Consider the following 17646-nt stretch of genomic DNA (forward strand, 5'->3'; position numbering starts at 1 on the left):
CTCACCTCCAGGTCCCTCCCTCCCTCACCTCCAGGTCCCTCCCTCCCTCACCTCCAGGTCCCTCCCTCCCGCACCTCCAGGTCCCTCCCTCCCTCACCTCCAGGTCCCTCCCTCCCTCACCTCCAGGTCCCTCCCTCCCGCACCTCCAGGTCCCTCCCTCCCTCACCTCCAGGTCCCTCCCTCCCGCACCTCCAGGTCCCTCCCTCCCGCACCTCCAGGTCCCTCCCTCCCTCACCTCCAGGTCCCTCCCTCCCGCACCTCCAGGTCCCTCCCTCCCGCACCTCCAGGTCCCTCCCTCCCTCACCTCCAGGTCCCTCCCTCCCTCACCTCCAGGTCCCTCCCTCCCTCACCTCCAGGTCCCTCCCTCCCTCACCTCCAGGTCCCTCCCTCCCTCACCTCCAGGTCCCTCCCTCCCTCACCTCCAGGTCCCTCCCTCCCTCACCTCCAGGTCCCTCCCTCCCTCACCTCCAGGTCCCTCCCTCCCTCACCTCCAGGTCCCTCCCTCCCTCACCTCCAGGTCCCTCCCTCCCTCACCTCCAGGTCCCTCCCTCCCTCACCTCCAGGTCCCTCCCTCCCTCACCTCCAGGTCCCTCCCTCCCTCACCTCCAGGTCCCTCCCTCCCTCACCTCCAGGTCCCTCCCTCCCTCACCTCCAGGTCCCTCCCTCCCTCACCTCCAGGTCCCTCCCTCCCTCACCTCCAGGCCCTCCCTCCCTCACCTCCAGGTCCCTCCCTCCCTCACCTCCAGGTCCTCCCTCCCTCACCTCCAGGTCCCTCCCTCCCTCACCTCCAGGTCCCTCCCTCCCTCCTCCCTCCCTCACCTCCAGGCCCCTCCCTCCCTCACCTCCAGGTCCCTCCCTCCCTCACCTCCAGGTCCCTCCCTCCCTCACCTCCAGGTCCCTCCCTCCCTCACCTCCAGGTCCCTCCCTCCCTCACCTCCAGGTCCCTCCCTCCCTCACCTCCAGGTCCCTCCCTCCCTCACCTCCAGGCCCCTCCCTCACCTCCAGGTCCCTCCCTCCCTCCCTCACCTCCAGGTCCCTCCCTCCCTCCCTCCCTCACCTCCAGGTCCCTCCCTCCCTCCCTCACCTCCAGGTCCCTCCCTCCCTCCCTCCCTCACCTCCAGGTCCCTCCCTCCCTCCCTCCCTCACCTCCAGGTCCCTCCCTCCCTCACCTCCAGGTCCCTCCCTCCCTGCCCTCCTCTCACCTCCAGGTCCCTCCTCCCTCCCTCCCTCACCTCCAGGTCCCTCCCTCCCTCCCTCCCTCACCTCCAGGTCCCTCCCTCCCTCCCTCCCTCACCTCCAGGTCCCTCCCTCCCTCCCTCCCTCACCTCCAGGTCCCTCCCTCCCTCCCTCCTCACCTCCAGGTCCCTCCCTCCCTCACCTCCAGGTCCCTCACCTCCAGGTCCCTCCCTCCCTCACCTCCAGGTCCCTCCCTCCCTCACCTCCAGGTCCCTCCCTCCCTCACCTCCAGGTCCCTCCCTCCCTCACCTCCAGGTCCCTCCCTCCTCACCTCCAGGTCCCTCCCTCCCTCACCTCCAGGTCCCTCCCTCCCTCACCTCCAGGTCCCTCCCTCCCTCACCTCCAGGTCCCTCCTCCCTCACCTCCAGGTCCCTCCCTCCCTCACCTCCAGGTCCCTCCCTCCCTCACCTCCAGGTCCCTCCCTCCCTCACCTCCAGGTCCCTCCCTCCCTCACCTCCAGGTCCCTCCCTCCCTCACCTCCAGGTCCCTCCCTCCCTCACCTCCAGGTCCCTCCCTCCCTCACCTCCAGGTCCCTCCCTCCCTCACCTCCAGGTCCCTCCCTCCCTCACCTCCAGGTCCCTCCCTCCCTCACCTCCAGGTCCTCCCTCCCTCACCTCCAGGTCCCTCCCTCCCTCACCTCCAGGTCCCTCCCTCCCTCACCTCCAGGTCCCTCCCTCCCTCACCTCCAGGTCCCTCCCTCCCTCACCTCCAGGTCCCTCCCTCCCTCACCTCCAGGTCCCTCCCTCCCTCACCTCCAGGTCCCTCCCTCCCTCACCTCCAGGTCCCTCCCTCCCTCACCTCCAGGTCCCTCCCTCCCTCACCTCCAGGTCCCTCCCTCCCTCCCTCACCTCCAGGTCCCTCCCTCCCTCCCTCACCTCCAGGTCCCTCCCTCCCTCCTCACCTCCAGGTCCCTCCCTCCTCCCTCACCTCCAGGTCCCTCCTCCCTCCCTCACCTCCAGGTCCCTCCCTCCCTCCTCACCTCCAGGTCCCTCCCTCCCTCACCTCCAGGTCCCTCCCTCCCTCACCTCCAGGTCCCTCCCTCCCTCACCTCCAGGTCCCTCCCTCCCTCACCTCCAGGTCCCTCCCTCCCTCACCTCCAGGTCCCTCCCTCCCTCACCTCCAGGTCCCTCCCTCCCTCACCTCCAGGTCCCTCCCTCCCTCACCTCCAGGTCCCTCCCTCCCTCACCTCCAGGTCCCTCCCTCCCTCACCTCCAGGTCCCTCCCTCCCCCTCACCTCCAGGTCCCTCCCTCCCTCACCTCCAGGTCCCTCCCTCCCTCACCTCCAGGTCCCTCCCTCCCTCACCTCCAGGTCCCTCCCTCCCTCACCTCCAGGTCCCTCCCTCCCTCACCTCCAGGTCCCTCCCTCCCTCACCTCCAGGTCCCTCCCTCCCTCACCTCCAGGTCCCTCCCTCCCTCCCTCCCTCCAGGTCCCTCCCTCCCTCACCTCCAGGTCCCTCCCTCCCTCACCTCCAGGTCCCTCCCTCCCTCACCTCCAGGTCCCTCCCTCCCTCACCTCCAGGTCCCTCCCTCCCCCAGGTCCCTCCCTCCCTCACCTCCAGGTCCCTCCCTCCCTCACCTCCAGGTCCCTCCCTCCCTCACCTCCAGGTCCCTCCCTCCCTCACCTCCAGGTCCCTCCCTCCCTCCCTCCAGGTCCCTCCCTCCCTCACCTCCAGGTCCCTCCCTCCCTCACCTCCAGGTCCCTCCCTCCCTCACCTCCAGGTCCCTCCCTCCCTCACCTCCAGGTCCCTCCCTCCCTCACCTCCAGGTCCCTCCCTCCCTCACCTCCAGGTCCCTCCCTCCCTCACCTCCAGGTCCCTCCCTCCCTCACCTCCAGGTCCCTCCCTCCCTCACCTCCAGGTCCCTCCCTCCCTCACCTCCAGGTCCCTCCCTCCCTCACCTCCAGGTCCCTCCCTCCCTCACCTCCAGGTCCCTCCCTCCCTCACCTCCAGGTCCCTCCCTCCCTCACCTCCAGGTCCCTCCCTCCCTCACCTCCAGGTCCCTCCCTCCCTCACCTCCAGGTCCCTCCCTCCCTCACCTCCAGGTCCCTCCCTCCCTCACCTCCAGGTCCCTCCCTCCCTCACCTCCAGGTCCCTCCCTCCCTCACCTCCAGGTCCCTCCCTCCCTCACCTCCAGGTCCCTCCCTCCCTCACCTCCAGGTCCCTCCCTCCCTCACCTCCAGGTCCCTCCCTCCCTCACCTCCAGGTCCCTCCCTCCCTCACCTCCAGGTCCCTCCCTCCCTCACCTCCAGGTCCCTCCCTCCCTCACCTCCAGGTCCCTCCCTCCCTCACCTCCAGGTCCCTCCCTCCCTCACCTCCAGGTCCCTCCCTCCCTCACCTCCAGGTCCCTCCCTCCCTCACTCCAGGTCCCTCCCTCCCTCACCTCCAGGTCCCTCCCTCCCTCACCTCCAGGTCCCTCCCTCCCTCACCTCCAGGTCCCTCCCTCCCTCACCTCCAGGTCCCTCCCTCCCTCACCTCCAGGTCCCTCCCTCCCTCACCTCCAGGTCCCTCCCTCCCTCACCTCCAGGTCCCTCCCTCCCTCACCTCCAGGTCCCTCCCTCCCTCACCTCCAGGTCCCTCCCTCCCTCACCTCCAGGGTCCCTCCCTCCCTCACCTCCAGGTCCCTCCCTCCCTCACCTCCAGGTCCCTCCCTCCCTCACCTCCAGGTCCCTCCCTCCCTCACCTCCAGGTCCCTCCCTCCCTCACCTCCAGGTCCCTCCCTCCCTCACCTCCAGGTCCCTCCCTCCCTCACCTCCAGGTCCCTCCCTCCCTCACCTCCAGGTCCCTCCCTCCCTCACCTCCAGGTCCCTCCCTCCCTCACCTCCAGGTCCCTCCCTCCCTCACCTCCAGGTCCCTCCCTCCCTCACCTCCAGGTCCCTCCCTCCCTCACCTCCAGGTCCCTCCCTCCCTCACCTCCAGGTCCCTCCCTCCCTCACCTCCAGGTCCCCTCCCTCCCTCACCTCCAGGTCCCTCCCTCCCTCACCTCCAGGGTCCCTCCCTCCCTCACCTCCAGGTCCCTCCCTCCCTCACCTCCAGGTCCCTCCCTCCCTCACCTCCAGGTCCCTCCCTCCCTCACCTCCAGGTCCCTCCCTCCCTCACCTCCAGGTCCCTCCCTCCCTCCTCACCTCCAGGTCCCTCCCTCCCTCCCTCCTCACCTCCAGGTCCCTCCCTCCCTCCCTCCCTCACCTCCAGGTCCCTCCCTCCCTCCCTCCCTCACCTCCAGGTCCCTCCCTCCCTCCCTCCCTCACCTCCAGGTCCCTCCCTCCCTCCCCTCCCTCACCTCCAGGTCCCTCCCTCCCTCCCTCCCTCACCTCCAGGTCCCTCCCTCCCTCCCTCCCTCACCTCCAGGTCCCTCCCTCCCTCCCTCCCTCACCTCCAGGTCCCTCCCGTCCCTCCCTCCCTCACCTCCAGGTCCCTCCCTCCCTCCCTCCCTCACCTCCAGGTCCCTCCCTCCCTCACCTCCAGGTCCCTCCCTCCCTCCCTCCCTCACCTCCAGGTCCCTCCCTCCCTCCCTCCCTCACCTCCAGGTCCCTCCCTCCCTCCCTCCCTCACCTCCAGGTCCCTCCCTCCCTCACCTCCAGGTCCCTCCCTCCCTCACCTCCAGGTCCCTCCCTCCCTCCCTCACCTCCAAGTCCCTCCCTCCCTCCCTCACCTCCAAGTCCCTCCCTCCCTCACCTCCAGGTCCCTCCCTCCCTCACCTCCAGGTCCCTCCCCTCCCTCACCTCCAGGTCCCTCCCCTCCCTCACCTCCAGGTCCCTCCCTCCCCTCACCTCCAGGTCCCTCCCTCCCTCACCTCCAGGTCCCTCCCTCCCTCACCTCCAGGTCCCTCCCTCCCTCACCTCCAGGTCCCTCCCTCCCTCCCTCACCTCCAGGTCCCTCCCTCCCTCCCTCACCTCCAGGTCCCTCCCTCCCTCCCTCCCTCACCTCCAGGTCCCTCCCTCCCTCCCTCCCTCACCTCCAGGTCCCTCCCTCCCTCCCTCCCTCACCTCCAGGTCCCTCCCTCCCTCCCTCCCTCACCTCCAGGTCCCTCCCTCCCTCCCTCCCTCACCTCCAGGTCCCTCCCTCCCTCCCTCCCTCACCTCCAGGTCCCTCCCTCCCTCCCTCCCTCACCTCCAGGTCCCTCCCTCCCTCCCTCCCTCACCTCCAGGTCCCTCCCTCCCTCCCTCCCTCACCTCCAGGTCCCTCCCTCCCTCCCTCCCTCACCTCCAGGTCCCTCCCTCCCTCCCTCCCTCACCTCCAGGGTCCCTCCCTCCCTCCCTCCCTCACCTCCAGGTCCCTCCCTCCCTCCCTCCCTCACCGCCAGGTCCCTCCCTCCCTCCCTCCCTCACCTCCAGGTCCCTCCCTCCCTCCCTCCCTCACCTCCAGGTCCCTCCCTCCCTCCCTCCCTCACCTCCAGGTCCCTCCCTCCCTCCCTCCCTCACCTCCAGGTCCCTCCCTCCCTCCCTCCCTCACCTCCAGGTCCCTCCCTCCCTCCCTCCCTCACCTCCAGGTCCCTCCCTCCCCTCACCTCCAGGTCCCTCCCTCCCTCCCTCCCTCACCTCCAGGTCCCTCCCTCCCTCCCTCCTCACCTCCAGGTCCCTCCCTCCCTCCCTCCCTCACCTCCAGGTCCCTCCCTCCCTCCCTCCCTCCCTCACCTCCAGGTCCCTCCCTCCCTCCCTCCCGCCCTCACCTCCAGGTCCCTCCCTCCCTCCCTCACCTCCAGGTCCCTCCCTCCCTCCCTCCCTCACCTCCAGGTCCCTCCCTCCCTCCCTCCCTCACCTCCAGGTCCCTCCCTCCCTCCCTCCCTCACCTCCAGGTCCCTCCCTCCCTCACCTCCAGGTCCCTCCTCCCTCATCTCCAGGTCCCTCCCTCCCTCCCTCCCTCATCTCCAGGTCCCTCCCTCCCTCCCTCCCTCATCTCCAGGTCCCTCCCTCCCTCCCTCCCTCATCTCCAGGTCCCTCCCTCCCTCCCTCCCTCATCTCCAGGTCCCTCCCTCCCTCCCTCCCTCATCTCCAGGTCCCTCCTCCCTCCCTCCCTCATCTCCAGGTCCCTCCCTCCCTCCCTCCCTCATCTCCAGGTCCCTCCCTCCCTCCCTCCCTCATCTCCAGGTCCCTCCCTCCCTCCCTCCCTCATCTCCAGGTCCCTCCCTCCCTCCCTCCCTCATCTCCAGGTCCCACCCTCCCTCCCTCCCTCATCTCCAGGACCCTCCCTCATCTCCAGGACCCTCCCTCATCTCCAGGTCCCTCCCTCCCTCCCTCCCTCACCTCCAGGTCCCTCCCTCCCTCCCTCCCTCACCTCCAGGTCCCTCCCTCCCTCCCTCCCTCACCTCCAGTCCCTCCCTCCCTCACCTCCAGGTCCCTCCCTCCCTCCCTCACCTCCAGGTCCCTCCCTCCCTCCCTCCCTCACCTCCAGGTCCCTCCCTCCCTCCCTCCCTCACCTCCAGGTCCCTCCCTCCCTCCCTCCCTCACCTCCAGGTCCCTCCCTCCCTCCCTCCCTCACCTCCAGGTCCCTCCCTCCCTCCCTCCCTCACCTCCAGGTCCCTCCCTCCCTCCCTCCCTCACCTCCAGGTCCTTCCCTCCCTCCCTCACCTCCAGGTCCCTCCCTCCCTCCCTCCCTCACCTCCAGGTCCCTCCCTCCCTCCCTCACCTCCAGGTCCCTCCCTCCCTCCCTCCCTCACCTCCAGGTCCCTCCCTCGCCTCCCTCCTTCACCTCCAGGTCCCTCCCTCCCTCCCTCACCTCCAGGTCCCTCCCTCCCTCCCTCCCTCACCTCCAGGTCCCTCCCTCCCTCCCTCACCTCCAGGTCCCTCCCTCCCTCCCTCCCTCACCTCCAGGTCCCTCCCTCCCTCCCTCCTTCACCTCCAGGTCCCTCCCTCCCTCACTCACCTCCAGGTCCCTCCCTCCCTCACCTCCAGGTCCCTCCTCCCTCCCTCCCTCACCTCCAGGTCCCTCCCTCACCTCCAGGTCCCTCCCTCCCTCCCTCCCTCACCTCCAGGTCCCTCCCTCCCTCCCTCCCTCACCTCCAGGTCCCTCCCTCCCTCCCTCCCTCACCTCCAGGTCCCTCCCTCCCTCCCTCCCTCCCTCACCTCCAGGTCCCTCCCTCCCTCCCTCCCTCCCTCACCTCCAGGTCCCTCCCTCCCTCACCTCCAGGTCCCTCCCTCCCTCACCTCCAGGTCCCTCCCTCCCTCACCTCCAGGTCCCTCCCTCCCTCACCTCCAGGTCCCTCCCTCCCTCACCTCCAGGTCCCTCCCCTCCCTCACCTCCAGGTCCCTCCCTCCCTCACCTCCAGGTCCCTCCCTCCCTCACCTCCAGGTCCCTCCCTCCCTCACCTCCAGGTCCCTCCCTCCCTCACCTCCAGGTCCCTCCCCTCCCTCACCTCCAGGTCCCTCCCTCCCTCACCTCCAGGTCCCTCCCTCCCTCACCTCCAGGTCCCTCCCTCCCTCCCTCCCCTCACCTCCAGGTCCCTCCCTCCCTCCCTCCCTCACCTCCAGGTCCCTCCCGCCCTCCCTCCCTCACCTCCAGGTCCCTCCCTCCCTCCCTCCCTCACCTCCAGGTCCCTCCCTCCCTCCCTCCCTCACCTCCAGGTCCCTCCCTCCCTCCCTCCCTCACCTCCAGGTCCCTCCCTCCCTCCTCCCTCACCTCCAGGTCCCTCCCTCCCTCCCTCCCTCACCTCCAGGTCCCTCCCTCCCTCCCTCCCTCACCTCCAGGTCCCTCCCTCCCTCACCTCCAGGTCCCTCCCTCCCTCCTCCCTCACCTCCAGGTCCCTCCCTCCCTCCCTCCCTCACCTCCAGGTCCCTCCCTCCCTCCCTCCCTCACCTCCAGGTCCCTCCCTCCCTCACCTCCAGGTCCCTCCCTCCCTCACCTCCAGGTCCCTCCCTCCCTCCCTCACCTCCAAGTCCCTCCCTCCCTCCCTCACCTCCAAGTCCCTCCCTCCCTCACCTCCAGGTCCCTCCCTCCCTCACCTCCAGGTCCCTCCCTCCCTCACCTCCAGGTCCCTCCCTCCCTCACCTCCAGGTCCCTCCCTCCCTCACCTCCAGGTCCCTCCCTCCCTCACCTCCAGGTCCCTCCCTCCCTCACCTCCAGGTCCCTCCCCTCCCTCCCTCACCTCCAGGTCCCTCCCTCCCTCCCTCCCTCACCTCCAGGTCCCTCCCTCCCTCCCTCCCTCACCTCCAGGTCCCTCCCTCCCTCCCTCCCTCACCTCCAGGTCCCTCCCTCCCTCCCTCCCTCACCTCCAGGTCCCTCCCTCCCTCCCTCCCTCACCTCCAGGTCCCTCCCTCCCTCCCTCCCTCACCTCCAGGTCCCTCCCTCCCTCCCTCCCTCACCTCCAGGTCCCTCCCTCCCTCCCTCCCTCACCTCCAGGTCCCTCCCTCCCTCCCTCCCTCACCTCCAGGTCCCTCCCTCCCTCCCTCCCTCACCTCCAGGTCCCTCCCTCCCTCCCCTCCCTCACCTCCAGGTCCCTCCCTCCCTCCCTCCCTCACCTCCAGGTCCCTCCCTCCCTCCCTCCCTCACCTCCAGGTCCCTCCCTCACCTCCAGGTCCCTCCCTCCCTCCCTCCCTCACCTCCAGGTCCCTCCCTCCCTCCCTCCCTCACCTCCAGGTCCCTCCCTCCCTCCCTCCCTCACCTCCAGGTCCCTCCCTCCCTCCCTCCCTCACCTCCAGGTCCCTCCCTCCCTCCCTCCCTCACCTCCAGGTCCCTCCCTCCCTCCCTCCCTCACCTCCAGGTCCCTCCCTCCCTCCCTCCCTCACCTCCAGGTCCCTCCCTCCCTCCCTCCCTCACCTCCAGGTCCCTCCCTCCCTCCCTCCCTCACCTCCAGGTCCCTCCCTCCCTCCCTCCCTCACCTCCAGGTCCCTCCCTCCCTCCCTCCCTCACCTCCAGGTCCCTCCCTCCCTCCCTCCCTCACCTCCAGGTCCCTCCCTCCCTCCCTCCCTCACCTCCAGGTCCCTCCCTCCCTCCCTCCCTCACCTCCAGGTCCCTCCCTCCCTCCCTCCCTCACCTCCAGGTCCCTCCCTCCCTCCCTCCCTCACCTCCAGGTCCCTCCCTCCCTCACCTCCAGGTCCCTCCCTCCCTCCCTCCCTCACCTCCAGGTCCCTCCCCTCCCTCCCTCCCTCACCTCCAGGTCCCTCCCTCCCTCCCTCACCTCCAGGTCCCTCCCTCCCTCCTCCCTCCCTCACCTCCAGGTCCCTCCCTCCCTCCCCGTCCCTCACCTCCAGGTCCCTCCCTCCCTCCCTCACCTCCAGGTCCCTCCCTCCCTCCCTCCCTCACCTCCAGGTCCCTCCCTCCCTCCCTCCCTCACCTCCAGGTCCCTCCCTCCCTCCCTCCCTCACCTCCAGGTCCCTCCCTCCCTCACCTCCAGGTCCCTCCCTCCCTCCCTCCCTCATCTCCAGGTCCCTCCCTCCCTCCCTCCCTCATCTCCAGGTCCCTCCCTCCCCTCCCTCCCTCATCTCCAGGTCCCTCCCTCCCTCCCTCCCTCATCTCCAGGTCCCTCCCTCCCTCCCTCCCTCATCTCCAGGTCCCTCCCTCCCTCATCTCCAGGTCCCTCCCTCCCTCATCCTCCAGGTCCCTCCCTCCCTCATCTCCAGGTCCCTCCCTCCCTCCCTCCCTCATCTCCAGGTCCCTCCCTCCCTCCCTCCCTCATCTCCAGGTCCCTCCCTCCCTCCCTCCCTCATCTCCAGGTCCCTCCCTCCCTCCCTCCCTCATCTCCAGGTCCCTCCCTCCCTCCCTCCCTCATCTCCAGGTCCCACCCTCCCTCCCTCCCTCATCTCCAGGACCCTCCCTCATCTCCAGGACCCTCCCTCATCTCCAGGTCCCTCCCTCCCTCCCTCCCTCACCTCCAGGTCCCTCCCTCCCTCCCTCCCTCACCTCCAGGTCCCTCCCTCCCTCCCTCCCTCACCTCCAGGTCCCTCCCTCCCTCCCTCCCTCACCTCCAGGTCCCTCCCTCCCTCCCTCACCTCCAGGTCCCTCCCTCCCTCCCTCACCTCCAGGTCCCCTCCCTCCCTCCCTCCCTCACCTCCAGGTCCCTCCCTCCCTCCCTCCCTCACCTCCAGGTCCCTCCCTCCCTCCCTCCCTCACCTCCAGGTCCCTCCCTCCCTCCCTCCCTCACCTCCAGGTCCCTCCCTCCCTCCCTCCCTCACCTCCAGGTCCCTCCTCCCTCCCTCCCTCACCTCCAGGTCCCTCCCTCCCTCCCTCCCTCACCTCCAGGTCCCTCCCTCCCTCCCTCACCTCCAGGTCCCTCCCTCCCTCCCTCACCTCCAGGTCCCTCCCTCCCTCCCTCCCTCACCTCCAGGTCCCTCCCTCCCTCCCTCCCTCACCTCCAGGTCCCTCCCTCCCTCACTCACCTCCAGGTCCCTCCCTCCCTCACTCACCTCCAGGTCCCCTCCCTCCCTCCCTCCCTCACCTCCAGGTCCCTCCCTCCCTCCCTCACCTCCAGGTCCCTCCCTCACCTCCAGGTCCCTCCCTCCCTCCCTCCCTCCCTCACCTCCAGGTCCCTCCCTCCCTCCCTCCCTCACCTCCAGGTCCCTCCCTCCCTCCCTCCCTCACCTCCAGGTCCCTCCCTCCCTCCCTCCTCCCTCACCTCCAGGTCCCTCCCTCCCTCCCTCCCTCCCTCACCTCCAGGTCCCTCCCTCCCTCCCTCCCTCCCTCACCTCCAGGTCCCCTCCCTCCCTCCCTCACCTCCAGGTCCCTCCCTCCCTCCCTCCCTCACCTCCAGGTCCCTCCCTCCCTCCCTCCCTCACCTCCAGGTCCCTCCCTCCCTCCCTCCCTCCCCTCCAGGTCCCTCCCTCCCTCACCTCCAGGTCCCTCCCTCCCTCCCTCCCTCACCTCCAGGTCCCTCCCTCCCTCCCTCCCTCATCTCCAGGTCCCTCCCTCCCTCCCTCCCTCATCTCCAGGTCCCTCCCTCCCTCCCTCCCTCACCTCCAGGTCCCTCCCTCCCTCACCTCCAGGTCCCTCCCTCCCTCACCTCCAGGTCCCTCCCTCCCTCCCTCACCTCCAAGTCCCTCCCTCCCTCCCTCAGCCTCCAAGTCCCTCCCTCCCTCACCTCCAGGTCCCTCCCCCTCCCTCACCTCCAGGTCCCTCCCTCCCTCACCTCCAGGTCCCTCCCTCCCTCACCTCCAGGTCCCTCCCTCCCTCACCTCCAGGTCCCTCCCTCCCCCTCACCTCCAGGTCCCTCCCTCCCTCACCTCCAGGTCCCTCCCCTCCCTCACCTCCAGGTCCCTCCCTCCCTCACCTCCAGGTCCCTCCCTCCTCCCTCACCTCCAGGTCCCTCCCTCCCTCACCTCCAGGTCCCTCCCTCCCTCACCTCCAGGTCCCTCCCGCCTCCCTCCCTCACCTCCAGGTCCCTCCCTCCCTCCCTCCCTCACCTCCAGGTCCCTCCCTCACCTCCAGGTCCCTCCCTCCCTCCCTCCCTCACCTCCAGGTCCCTCCCTCCCTCCCTCCCTCACCTCCAGGTCCCTCCCTCCCTCCCTCCCTCACCTCCAGGTCCCTCCCTCCCTCCCTCCCTCACCTCCAGGTCCCTCCCTCCCTCCCTCCCTCACCTCCAGGTCCCTCCCTCCTCCCTCCCTCACCTCCAGGTCCCTCCCTCCCTCCCTCCCTCACCTCCAGGTCCCTCCCTCCCTCACCTCCAGGTCCCTCCCTCCCTCCCTCCCTCCCTCACCTCCAGGTCCCTCCCTCCCTCCCTCCCTCACCTCCAGGTCCCTCCCTCCCTCCCTCCCTCACCTCCAGGTCCCTCCCTCCCTCCCTCCCTCACCTCCAGGTCCCTCCCTCCCTCCCTCACTCACCTCCAGGTCCCTCCCTCCCTCCCTCCCTCACCTCCAGGTCCCTCCCTCCCTCACCTCCAGGTCCCTCCCTCCCTCCCTCCCTCACCTCCAGGTCCCTCCCGCCCTCCCTCCCTCACCTCCAGGTCCCTCCCTCCCTCCCTCCCTCACCTCCAGGTCCCTCCCTCCCTCCCTCCCTCACCTCCAGGTCCCTCCCTCCCTCCCTCCCTCACCTCCAGGTCCCTCCGCTCCCTCCCTCCCTCACCTCCAGGTCCCTCCCTCCCTCACCTCCAGGTCCCTCCCTCCCTCCCTCCCTCACCTCCAGGTCCCTCCCTCCCTCCCTCCCTCACCTCCAGGTCCCTCCCTCCCTCACCTCCAGGTCCCTCCCTCCCTCCCTCCCTCACCTCCAGGTCCCTCCCTCCCTCCCTCCCTCACCTCCAGGGTCCCTCCCTCCCTCCCTCCCTCACCTCCAGGTCCCTCCCTCCCTCCCTCCCTCCCTCACCTCCAGGTCCCTCCCTCCCTCCCTCCCTCACCTCCAGGTCCCTCCCTCCCTCCCTCACCTCCAGGGTCCCTCCCTCCCTCCCTCCCTCACCTCCAGGTCCCTCCCTCCCTCCCTCCCTCACCTCCAGGTCCCTCCCTCCCTCCCTCCCTCACCTCCAGGTCCCTCCCTCCCTCACCTCCAGGTCCCTCCCTCCCTCCCTCCCTCATCTCCAGGTCCCTCCCTCCCTCCCTCCCTCATCTCCAGGTCCCTCCCTCCCTCCCTCCCTCATCTCCAGGTCCCTCCCTCCCTCCCTCCCTCATCTCCAGGTCCCTCCCTCCCTCCCTCCCTCATCTCCAGGTCCCTCCCTCCCTCCCTCCCTCATCTCCAGGTCCCTCCCTCCCTCCCTCCCTCATCTCCAGGTCCCTCCCTCCCTCCCTCCCTCATCTCCAGGTCCCTCCCTCCCTCCCTCCCTCATCTCCAGGTCCCTCCCTCCTCATCTCCAGGTCCCTCCCTCCCTCCCTCCCTCATCTCCAGGTCCCTCCCTCCCTCCCTCCCTCATCTCCAGGTCCCTCCCTCCCTCCCTCCCTCATCTCCAGGTCCCTCCCTCCCTCCCTCCCTCATCTCCAGGTCCCACCCTCCCTCCCTCCCTCATCTCCAGGACCCTCCCTCATCTCCAGGACCCTCCCTCATCTCCAGGTCCCTCCCTCATCTCCAGGTCCCTCCCTCCCTCCCTCCCTCACCTCCAGGTCCCTCCCTCCCTCCCTCACCTCCAGGGTCCCTCCCTCCCTCCCTCCCTCACCTCCAGGTCCCTCCCTCCCTCCCTCCCTCACCTCCAGGTCCCTCCCTCCCTCCCTCCCTCACCTCCAGGTCCCTCCCTCCCTCCCTCCCTCACCTCCAGGTCCCTCCCTCCCTCCCTCCCTCACCTCCAGGTCCCTCCCTCCCTCCCTCCCTCACCTCCAGGTCCCTCCCTCCCTCCCTCCCTCACCTCCAGGTCCCTCCCTCCCTCCCTCCTCACCTCCAGGTCCCTCCCTCCCTCCCTCCCTCACCTCCAGGTCCCTCCCTCCCTCCCTCCCTCACCTCCAGGTCCCTCCCTCCCTCCCTCCCTCACCTCCAGGTCCCTCCCTCCCTCCCTCCCTCACCTCCAGGTCCCTCCCTCCCTCCCTCCCTCACCTCCAGGTCCCTCCCTCCCTCCCTCCCTCACCTCCAGGTCCCTCCCTCCCTCCCTCACCTCCAGGTCCCTCCCTCCCTCCCTCCCTCCCTCACCTCCAGGTCCCTCCCTCCCTCCCTCCCTCACCTCCAGGTCCCTCCCTCCCTCACTCACCTCCAGGTCCCTCCCTCCCTCCCTCCCTCCCTCACCTCCAGGTCCCTCCCTCCCTCCCTCCCTCACCTCCAGGTCCCTCCCTCACCTCCAGGTCCCTCCCTCCCTCCCTCCCTCACCTCCAGGTCCCTCCCTCCCTCACTCACCTCCAGGTCCCTCCCTCCCTCCCTCCCTCACCTCCAGGTCCCTCCCTCCCTCCCTCCCTCACCTCCAGGTCCCTCCCTCACCTCCAGGTCCCTCCCTCCCTCCCTCCCTCACCTCCAGGTCCCTCCCTCCCTCCCTCCCTCACCTCCAGGTCCCTCCCTCCCTCCCTCCTCACCTCCAGGTCCCTCCCTCCCTCCCTCCCTCCCTCACCTCCAGGTCCCTCCCTCCCTCCCTCCCTCACCTCCAGGTCCCTCCCTCCCTCCCTCCCTCCCTCACCTCCAGGTCCCTCCCTCCCTCCCTCCCTCACCTCCAGGTCCCTCCCTCCCTCCCTCCCTCACCTCCAGGTCCCTCCCTCCCTCCCTCCCTCACCTCCAGGTCCCTCCCTCCCTCCCTCCCTCACCTCCAGGTCCCTCCCTCCCTCCCTCCCTCACCTCCAGGTCCCCTCCCTCCCTCACCTCCAGGTCCCTCCCTCCCTCCCTCCCTCACCTCCAGGTCCCTCCCTCCCTCCCTCCCTCACCTCCAGGTCCCTCCCTCCCTCCCTCCCTCATCTCCAGGTCCCTCCCTCATCTCCAGGTCCCTCCCTCCCTCCCTCCCTCATCTCCAGGTCCCTCTCTCCCTCCCTCCCTCATCTCCAGGTCCCTCCCTCCCTCCCTCCCTCATCTCCAGGTCCCTCCCTCCCTCCCTCATCTCCAGGTCCCTCCCTCCCTCCCTCCCTCATCTCCAGGTCCCTCCCTCCCTCATCTCCAGGTCCCTCCCTCCCTCCCTCATCTCCAGGTCCCTCCCTCCCTCCCTCCCTCATCTCCAGGTCCCTCCCTCCCTCATCTCCAGGTCCCTCCCTCCCTCATCTCCAGGTCCCTCCCTCCCTCCCTCCCTCATCTCCAGGTCCCTCCCTCCCTCATCTCCAGGTCCCTCCCTCCCTCATCTCCAGGTCCCTCCCTCCCTCATCTCCAGGTCCCTCCCTCCCTCATCTCCAGGTCCCACCCTCCCTCCCTCCCTCATCTCCAGGACCCTCCCTCCCTCCCTCATCTCCAGGACCCTCCCTCGCTCCCTCATCTCCAGGACCCACCCTCGCTCCCTCATCTCCAGGACCCACCCTCCCTCCCTCATCTCCAGGACCCTCCCTCATCTTCAGGACCCTCCCTCATCTCCAGGACCCTCCCTCATCTCCAGGACCCTCCCTCATCTCCAGGACCCTCCCTCCCTCCCTCATCTTCAGGACCCTCCCTCCCTCCCTCATCTTCAGGACCCTCCCTCCCTCCCTCATCTCCAGGACCCTCCCTCCCTCCCTCATCTCCAGGACCCTCCCTCCCTCCCTCATCTCCAGGACCCTCCCTCCCTCCCTCCCTCATCTCCAGGACCCTCCCTCCCTCATCTCCAGGACCCTCCCTCCCTCATCTCCAGGACCCTCCCTCCCTCATCTCCAGGACCCTCCCTCATCTCCAGGACCCTCCCTCATCTCCCTCCCTCATCTCCAGGACCCTCCCTCCCTCCCTCCCTCATCTCCAGGACCCTCCCTCCCTCCCTCCCTCATCTCCAGGACCCTCCCTCCCTCATCTCCAGGACCCTCCCTCCCTCATCTCCAGGACCCTCCCTCCCTCCCTCCCTCATCTCCAGGACCCTCCCTCATCTCCAGGACCCTCCCTCCCTCCCTCATCTCCAGGACCCTCCCTCCCTCCCTCATCTCCAGGACCCTCCCTCCCTCCCTCATCTCCAGGACCCTCCCTCCCTCCCTCATCTCCAGGACCCTCCCTCCCTCCCTCATCTCCAGGACCCTCCCTCCCTCCCTCATCTCCAGGACCCTCCCTCCCTCCCTCATCTCCAGGACCCTCCCTCCCTCCCTCATCTCCAGGACCCTCCCTCCCTCCCTCATCTCCAGGACCCTCCCTCCCTCCCTCATCTCCAGGACCCTCCCTCATCTCCAGGACCCTCCCTCATCTCCAGGACCCTCCCTCCCTCCCTCATCTCCAGGACCCTCCCTCCCTCCCTCATCTCCAGGACCCTCCCTCCCTCCCTCATCTCCAGGACCCTCCCTCCCTCATCTCCAGGACCCTCCCTCCCTCATCTCCAGGACCCCCCTCCCTCCCTCATTCACTCCGGGTTCCCTACCTCAGTCCAGGGCCCGGGTTCCCTACCTCAGTCCAGGGCCCGTCCTCCCTCCCTCACTCCTACCTTGCAGCTCTCGGTCTCCTGGCCTGTCTGACAGAAGCTGACGGGCGCCAGGCCGGGCAGGTAGAAGGGTCGGCCGGGCTGGAGCAGGAGGGTGAGGAGGAGCAGGGCGGGCGGGCCGGGCCTCAGGCGGCCGCGGCCTCTCTGCAGTGACGGCGCCGACATGGAGCGGGAGCGGGCCGAGCGGGAGCGCGGGGCCTTGTGGGAGGGTGCGGCAGCGGCCCGCCTCCTGCCGCCGCCATGGCAACCACTCCCTGGCAACCGGGCTCCATGGCAACCACTACCTGGCAACTGGGCTCCCGGGCAACATGGTTCCTTAGCAACCACTCCCTGGCAACCGGGCTCCATGGCAACCACTACCTGGCAACTGGGCTCCCGGGCAATCGGGTTCCCTAGCAACCGGCGCCATGGCAACCACTCCCTGGCAACCGGGTTCCATGGCAACCACTACCTGGCTACCGGGCGCCATGCATTTGGACTCCCTGGCAACAAGGTTCCTTAGCAACTGTGCTCCGTGGCAACCACTCCCTGTCAACCGGGCTCCATGGCAACCACTACCTGGCAACCGGGCTACCGGGCAACTAGGTTCCCTAGCAACCGGCGCCATGGCAACTACTCCTTGGCAACCGGGCTCCATGGCAACCACTACCTGGCAACCTGGCTCCATGCAATCGGACTCCCTGGCAACAAGGTTCCTTAGCAACTGGGCTCTGTGGCAACCACACCCTGTCAACCGGGCTCCATGGCAACCACTTCTGGGCAACTGGGGTCCCTAGCAACCGGCGCCATGGCAACCACTCCCTGGCAACCGGGCTCCATGGCAACCACTACCTGGCAACCAAGCTCCATGCAATCGGACTCCTTAGCAACTGGGCTCCGTGGCAACCGGTCTGGGCACCCTGGCAACAGGGTTCCTGGCAATTGGGTGCAATGGCAACCACACCCTGGCAACAGGGCTCCCTAGCAACAGGGCTCCTTGGCAACCACTACCGGCAACCAGGCTCCCTAGCAACAGGGCTCCCTAGCAACAGGGCTCCATGGCAACCACTCCCTGGCAACAAGGTTCCTTAACAACTGGGCGTCATGGCAACCGAGCTCCCTGGCAACAGGGCTCCCTAGCAATTGGCCTCCTTGGCAACAGGGTTCCTGAGCAACCGGGCGCCATGGCAACCACTTCCTGGCAACAGGGCACCCTAGTTTCATAATAAGCACAGTAAGATAACATGGGCTGCAACAGGATGCAGCTTTACCTGAGAGATACTCCACACCTTGAAGTTAGTTCAATCTGATTTACTGAACCTGTCACACAGTTAGTTCAATCCTCTGTGAGTTCGACTCTCTGCTAACCTAGTGTGGTGGTATGTATTAGGGGTAATACGGTACACCATGATGCCGTGAGGCTATTGGTTGATAGATACTGGGTCCTGATTGGATCTGCCGCCTACTGGGCTCCACCCAGAAAGGCGGGGTATAAGAACCCGGGTTCTCCCAGCAGCCGCACTCTGTAACTGAGCTGCTGGGGAACAAGTCTGCTCAATAATGCCTCGATTGACTTCATCTCTTCTCATCTCGTGTGTTATC

General features: G+C 68.8%; 1 protein-coding gene across 1 annotated transcript in view; it reads right to left on the bottom strand.

Moving 5' to 3' along the window:
* Positions 1-16254, bottom strand: part of LOC140421321 (transmembrane 9 superfamily member 2-like) — a 254618-nt gene extending 238364 nt beyond the window's left edge. The window contains exon 1 of the mRNA XM_072505969.1: positions 16069-16254. Within this exon, the coding sequence (XP_072362070.1) occupies positions 16069-16230 (162 nt within the window). The 5' untranslated portion in view covers positions 16231-16254. The remainder of the gene's footprint in view (positions 1-16068) is intronic.
* Between the last annotated feature and the right edge of the window lie 1392 nt (positions 16255-17646).

The sequence above is a fragment of the Scyliorhinus torazame genome, chromosome 5 (assembly GCF_047496885.1).
Source record: "Scyliorhinus torazame isolate Kashiwa2021f chromosome 5, sScyTor2.1, whole genome shotgun sequence".
NCBI lineage: Eukaryota > Metazoa > Chordata > Chondrichthyes > Carcharhiniformes > Scyliorhinidae > Scyliorhinus > Scyliorhinus torazame.